This window comes from Ictalurus punctatus, chromosome 2 (genome assembly GCF_001660625.3).
Source record: "Ictalurus punctatus breed USDA103 chromosome 2, Coco_2.0, whole genome shotgun sequence".
NCBI classification, from domain to species: domain Eukaryota; kingdom Metazoa; phylum Chordata; class Actinopteri; order Siluriformes; family Ictaluridae; genus Ictalurus; species Ictalurus punctatus.
The window spans coordinates 6120563-6128237 of NC_030417.2; the positions used below are offsets into that span (position 1 = coordinate 6120563).

The following is a 7675-nucleotide window of genomic DNA, read 5'->3' on the forward strand; positions in this document are numbered from 1 at the left end:
GTGTGATCTCTCTGTTATGGAGTAACATGCTGTTACAGGAAAATAATCCACGGCAGGGTGGTGTGCCGTGGCCCGACAGGATGCAGAGTTATCGTTATCACCCCAAAGTTGATTTTCCCATGACTGCACATACCGATGCATTTTATTCCTCCTATACCACAGCAACTTACCAACGATTACGTTTTCGTAGTATTTACAAACGACGCATCATACTTTGTATTCGTTTATAGTGCATTTAACGTTGGGGAACATCCACAAAACTCATTAGATCCTGTTCTCATTTACAATGGGGCCTGAAAGTTTGTGAACCCTTTAAAGTTTTCTATAGATTTGCAGAAAATTGACAACAGATTTTCACATCATTAGATTTAAAAGTAGATGAAGAGAACCCGATTAAACAATTGAGACAAAAATATTATACTTGGTCATGTATTTATTGAGGAAAATGATCCAATATTACATATCTGTGAGTGGCAAAAGTATGTGAACCTCTAGGATTAGCAGTTAGTTTGATGGTGAAATTAGTCAGGTGATTTCAATCAATGGGATGACAATCAGCTGTGTGAGCGCTCCGTTTTATTTAAAGAACAGGGATCTATCAGAGTCTGATCTTCACAACACATGTTTGTGGAAGTGTATCATGGCACAAACACAGGAGATTTCTGAGGACCTCGGAAAAAGAGTTGTTGATGCTCATCAGGCTGGAAAAGTTTACAAAACCATCTCTAGAGAGTTTGGACTCCACCAATCCACAGTCAGACAGCTTGTGTACAAACGGGGGAAACTCGAGACCATTGTTACCCACTCCAGGAGTGGAGACCAAAGGCCTCTGTCACATTGGCTAATGTTTATGTTCCTGAGTCCACCATCAGAACACTGAACAACAATGTTGTGCAAATCAGGGTTACAAGGAGAAAGCCACTGCTCTCCAAAAAGAAAATTGCTGCCCGTCTGCGGTTTGCTCAAGATCAAGTGGACAAGCCAGAAGGCTGTTGGAAAAATGTTTAATGGACGGGTGAGACCAAAATAGAATTTTTGGTTTAAATGAGAAGCGTTATGTTTGGAGAAAGGAAAACACTGCATTCCAGCATAAGAACCTTATCCCATCTGTGAAACATGGTGGTGGTAGTATCATGGTTTGGGGCTGTTTTGCTGCATCTGGAGCAGGACAACTCGCCATCATTGATTGAACAATGAATTCTGAATTATACCAGCGAATTCTACAGGAAAATGTCAAGACATCTCCATGAACTGAATCTCAAAAGAAAGTAGGACATGCAGCAAGACAATGACCCTAAACACACGAGTCATTCTACCAAAGAACAGTTAATGTTTTTGAACGGCCAAGTCAAAGTCCTGACCTTAATCCAATAGAAATGTTGTGGAAGAACCTGAAGCGAGCAGTTCATGTGAGGAAACCCACCAACATCCCAGAGCTGAAGCTGTTCTGTACTGAGGAACGGGCTAAAATTCCTCCAAGCCGATGTGCAGGACTGATCAACACTTACCAAAAACGTTTATCTGCAGTTATTGCTGCACAGGGGGGGTCACACCAGATACTGAAATCGAAGCTTCACATACTTTTGCCACTCACAGATATGTAATATTGGATCATTTTCCTCAGTAAATAAACGACCAAGTATAATATTTTTGTCTCATTTGTTCAATTGGGTTCTCTTTATCTACTTTCAGGAACTAATTTTAAATCTGATGTTGTTTTAGGTCATATTTATGCAGAAATATAGAAAATCCTAAAGCCTTCACAAGCTTTCAAGCACCACTGTATGTTATAGGATAAGTCCTTTTGATGTTTGAGACAGAAAACACGCGTTATGTTACTGAGTAAATTCCACCGTCTCCTGTCTTGACGACTTTCCTGTGGGGTAAGTCTTACTGACTGTTATGAGGCGCTGATAATGGAGACTCGATCCATTAATATTAAATTACTTCTCAAAAGTGTCTTCATATTCACTACAAAAATCCATTTATTTTTATATTTAGATTATGTGGGGCATCCACCACACAAGTCCTTGTGAAGTAGCTGTTACTATAGAAACAAGAGCATTAAAATAAACCTTACAGTCTGCACTCCTGTCAGAGCTGGTGTTATAGAAAATTAATCAACACCATAGTCAGAATCGAGAGTACAATAGCACTGTGGTATAAATGATCCCATTCCTATACAAGTATTAATTGTGTCTTTCATATTTACAATTTCTGCTTTCACACACGTTATTAGTTATTTCAGGGTAAATAGACTACACCAAGGATTGGGACAAAACGTGCAACAGTGAAAATGCTCACTATTTTCCTTCTCCATTTCTCTGTTCATTTCTCCAGAGCACACTGGTATCTTGCAGTGATCTGCTTCCCAGGTTTAGAGGGACCCTGCATGGAGCCCAATCCTCATTATCAGCCCCAGACACAGTCCCAGGCCCAGGCTTCTTCCCCATCTGAGATCGGGAGCTCCGTCCTAAGCGAAGGAGGCATCGAGGAGCCCTCGCCTCACACAGAGCCCCTTTCCTTTAACCCAGAGGAGGTTAATACGGAAGCTGAGGGACAGGACGTAAGCCACTCGAGTATGCCGTCCTGTCCACACCGACCCCCAGAGCACAGCTGCACTCACAACCAAAGGGTCAACGGACAGGTTCAATCACATTACACAGGTGAGTGTTCCAGAAGAATCTGATGCACATGAGTGGGGGTGAGGGGTTTGTACGGGGAATGGACGAGAATAATTGGGAATATTGCTCGCAAAAAAAACCCCCCTAAACTTAATATTAATAATGGTTTCTTCTTGGTTTTCAAGATGCTTTGCGAAGAATCAGTGTGTGTTACAGCAGTGAAGATCCTGGCACCTTCTCTGATGACCAAAGCTCCTCTCATGTAAGCGTTTTGTTTGTTTTCATTTTCTCATTCAGGGCCAGTTAAGTTAATTAGCTCATGAGTCATGTGACTTTAAGAGGATTCTAATCTCAGCACTGAAGCAGCAAAGCGTAAAGAATAGAATACAGTAAGGGACAGAGGGCAGAAGTTTTCATTTGCGTAAAATATTATTACATTACTTCTCAGTTTTCTCATTAAGGTCGGGTCTGTGGCACGGCATACAGTGAAATAATGTGGATTAATGCACTGAAGTTCATTATTCCTTCTCTCTCTCTCTGAAGAACCGCCACTTGTCAGTTTACTGAAAAGAATAAAGTCCTAAATTCTTTTCTGTGCTGTTCGAAACTGTGACACAGCGCTTACAAGCGAGACTCCTTCCATAAATGTTAAATGAAATGTCTCCTAACAAAAACATCACCACATTAAAAAATTTTTTTAAATCTTAGATTATGTGGAGCGTCCCCTGTATAAGTGCCTCTATGTGTGAACAGTTACTATAGCAACAGTAACGTATTGTGCACATTTAATATTAGTCTATCGTTCATGTTCCAGCTGGAACTACTGTCCGAGCCTGGCTGTTATACAGAAACAATACCCACAACCATGCTGTGGTGTAAATATCAATTATTTAACACTGAAATGAATTGGGAAGGGGGGAAAATTTAGCTAAAAAAAATCTGTAATTGTTGTAAACATATCTCGTGCTACTTGTTGTGTCTCAGAAAAGTGCTTTGCAACACGATTTATCACGATATGGATATTATATGGTATTAGTTTACAGATCAGCCGGGTGCTTCTGGCTCCACGTCTCACTGTTCGTATTGCAATTCTCCTTTTAGGACGAGTGCAGTGAGGACGGAGCTCTGGCGGACGACACTGCAACGTCGGAGAGCATGGAGTGGGCATCCAAACCTACCATCTGCAAACAGTGAGTACGCATAACCAAACGCAGGAACTGCATCATGTAAATGTCCTGAGGAAAGTCAACGTACTGATGTACAGTGATGTAAAAATAAGTAAAGGCCAACTTAGGTTCTCTGCTTTTAAAGCCTCACTAGCCAGGCTTTAATTTAGAAATGAAACATCTGGTTAAATGCAACGTGATACTTGAAACGCTTCTGTGTAAGGTCGAGCTATATCAAAGCCGCACAAAGCATTTTTATTGCCACTAGGGAGCGGCATTACTGCAGCTATTGTTCTCCAAAAGTCAGAGACCACAGTGAAAATGTCATTTCAGTTAAACTGGAAATAAACAAAGTTTTTAGAATTTCAAGATCTTTAAAACAAAGAAATGAAATGTTTAATATCTCGAATATTCTAGATTCTGCACTATTTCAAGGTGACAGGAGGTCAGGCTTTCCTTGAGTCGTATTCCTTTCTCAAAGCGTGTGTCTAGATGATACTCAGATGTGCGGATTGTCTGGGTTTAGACATGGAAAGTCCATCGGGGGCATGTTGCTAAATAAAACGAAAGGGGATGTACACGAAGACATTCATGCAAACAGTTCAAGGATTACTACTTTGCATTCGACTTGTTGCTGATACTTTTATTTGTAATGGAAAAACATTGGATTAAACTAGGAATGAAAGCAGATTTCACCTTTGTGTGTCTCCTGAGCGAATCCTGACGAACATCCCAAAACTGTTAATCGCTGTGATTTGCTCCTCTCGCAGACCTTGTATCCTCATCATGGACTCGTTGCGAGGCCCTGCCAGATCTACAGTGGTGAAGACATTGCGAGAGTATGTTACCGCACTTACACTGTGTTTCTGCCTCGAGTTTGTGTTCAACTGGTGGTGTTGTGTTTTTTTTTTCCTCTGCATTTATTACACAGAAATAGAACCGTTTCTGATTAGTAGGATATTTTAATGCATCCCTTGTTCAGTCCTCACTCGTGTGTACTTTTGTTTGTGTGTGTGCGTGTTTGCTTGCCCAGGTATCTGGAGGTAGAGTGGGAAGTGAGGAAGGGCAACCAGAGGAGTTTTGGGAAGGACTTGATGAAGGGCTCGAGCCCGCGGGTGCCACAACAGGACAACTTCAGCGACTGTGGCGTCTACGTGCTGCAATATGTCGAGAGCTTCTTTGAGGTACAGCTCGGGAAAAAAAACAAATATATATATATATATATATATATATATATATATATATATATATATATATATATATATATATATATATATATATATGCTGAGGAAATTCACTAAAGCATGCCATGTGGGACGACAATTGTGTGACGGACAAGCATTATATTCTGTAGCTAGTTCTGTAAATGTGTGCGTATTTTTAATATTTGGCGTGTTATTATTGGTTAGTGTTGATACAAATCAATACACTAAGTTGAATCTTGACTGGTATGGACAGACCCATGGTAACACGCAGACGAGGGGGAGGGACTTAAGTTTGTTTGAGTTCTTCTGATTGGACATATTGCATGCTGGGGGGATTGTGATTGGACCGGACAGCACATGGCAGTGATTTTCAAATGAATTGAAAGAAGCTGACCGATTTGTATAAGGAAGATATAGCGTTTAAATTCTGTATGTCTATTACCCTATGGATTATTTTATAACGGAAACAACATCGTAATAAAAAGAGCACATTTCTATAACTTGCAGCAAAATGAATCAACCTCTGGACAATCAGATTGGAGCAGACAATAGCACTGTGGTAAAAAAAAAAAAGTGTTTTAGGACCCTCATACATTGGTGAAACCAGGTAAAAAGAAAAAAAAAAGAACAAGATTGTTGTTCATCTGTTTCCAAGCTGATTGTTTCCGAGTGTTTCTCGAGTTGTCTGATTGTTATTTGTAAATATTGCTCTCAGGCATTACAAAGCTCCGTTTACTGTATATAAACACCAGGAAATAAACCTTTTAAACAGGAAAAATCTGCAAGCTAGGGTTTTGGAGCTCTGATATTGCATGTTTTGTGTAAATACAGATCTCTCTCTCTTTTTTTTTTTTTTTTTTCCCCCTCCCCAATTATCCCTTTTTTTGTACATTACCAAAGAACCCTGTGCCAAGCTTCCATCTCCCTATGAATTTATTGGACTGGTTCCCCCAGCAGCGGATGAAGACTAAACGGGAGGAGATCAAGGAGCTCATTCTAAAGCTCCAGTCCCTACAAAAGTTGGACCGGGAGAACTCTGGGCAGGACCTGGGCGTCGGAGATGTCTGCGACGACCTGGACATTGGAGACGCCTTAGAGTCGGCCGACCTCATCCCACCAATCAGTTCATGAACTCCAGCCCCTTGCTGCTATAGCCCTTCTTATGAAAGGGTCTTGTTGGCGTCGCCCACCTCCCCCCCCCCCCCCCCCCCCCCCCACTCATGGCGCCGACGGCTAGTCGGGGCCTTCAACATGATCGTACGCTGCTGGACGATTCTGCCGTGACAACAACTGTTTCCGTTTTTTGGGGGTTTTTTTTTCTCCTTCGTTAACAAAAGAGCAAAGAGACTTCATTTGTATTAAAGAAAACATGTATATATGCTGAACAGTTTTTTTGTTTTGTTTTGTTTGTTTGTTTGTTTGTTTGTTTGTTTTTGCTGACTTGTGAATTTGACCTCTCATGATCTCGTCTCTCACTCTTGCACCAAGTTTAAAGTGTTCATTCATCTGTCGTCTTCATGAAGGACACAAACAGCCCTGACCTCCCCACGAGCCTGAACAGTAACTGTTTAATGTTCCGTTCTGTCTGTGCTTCCACTCGAGCGTTTCACCACACAAAACAGTTTGTTGTTTGTAGGCTAAGTATCCAAAAACATCTGGATTTATTATTATTATTTATTTTTTTTTTAAACCAACCTACAAAACATTTTTTGCTTCTATCATGGCATAACACCGTTGCTAGTCAGTGCCTGTCAGAGCTTTATACAATATTACCACATGTAAAAGGACCTCATTTTCAATATTAAAACTATTTGAGATGCAAGAGTGCACATCTGCCTTAGTTCATACAGATATAAGCATTCGAAAAGGAGGGTCATGAGTGCTCTTTTCTATTCCTTACTGGTCTGCAATAAATATAATATAATTACATAATAAAGTGAGTAAAATGGATAGTAAGTGACGACGGGCACCTCTGTTTATTTTTCTGTAAATGCTTCACACTGGATCCTAAATACTCGTACATTAATTACTGTATTGCGTCATACGTGTGTCCATATGTGGTTTATTATTAAATTACTTGGTATTCAATTAACAATCTTCTGTAACTTGGTGTCACAATTATGACTGTATAGACAAGTATACATGGTATACATTTGGATCCAGTCACCAGATCGTTCTGGTGAAATAAATACACTTTTATATTATTATACAGACGTGACAAATTAAAGATGAATCGTTTCTATCCTGATGGGAGTGGTATCTTCCAGGATGACCCAGCCCCCATCCACAGGGCACGAGGGCTCACTGAATGCATTCGTAAGGATGTAAAGTCATAGGCGATGACCTTCACTGTCGGCAGATTTCAACCGCATTGAACTCCACAATGTTGGAGTTGAAAGCGAGGAAAGCGAGCATTCTCTACCAATGTCATCAAAACACCAACTGAGGCAATATCATTTGGGAGAAAAGCGTCCAGGACAATTTGAGAGACTTGCGGCGTATGTGCCAAGGTGAATTGAAGCTGTTCTGGGGGCTCAGTTTGTTAACAATACTGTTAACAAAATAAGAGGGATCATAAAACTCCCACGTTGTTTTTTATTAAGTATTGTCCTGAATAAACTCTTTCACATAACCGATGTTTACATATAGTCCACAAGACAAGATAATAGCTGAATTTATA

The 7675-nt window shown here is 40.5% G+C and overlaps 1 protein-coding gene across 13 annotated transcripts in view; it reads left to right on the forward strand.

Moving 5' to 3' along the window:
• Positions 1 to 7090, forward strand: part of senp6a (SUMO specific peptidase 6a) — a 28352-nt gene extending 21262 nt beyond the window's left edge. For all 13 annotated transcript variants that reach the window (XM_017453239.3, XM_017453247.3, XM_017453162.3 and 10 more), the window contains 6 exons: positions 2341 to 2666; positions 2810 to 2886; positions 3726 to 3814; positions 4561 to 4629; positions 4824 to 4974; positions 5896 to 7090. In XM_017453239.3, coding sequence (XP_017308728.1) covers positions 2341 to 2666; positions 2810 to 2886; positions 3726 to 3814; positions 4561 to 4629; positions 4824 to 4974; positions 5896 to 6126 — 943 coding nt within the window. In that variant the 3' untranslated portion in view covers positions 6127 to 7090. The remainder of the gene's footprint in view (positions 1 to 2340; positions 2667 to 2809; positions 2887 to 3725; positions 3815 to 4560; positions 4630 to 4823; positions 4975 to 5895) is intronic.
• The last annotated feature ends 585 nt before the right edge of the window (positions 7091 to 7675 follow it).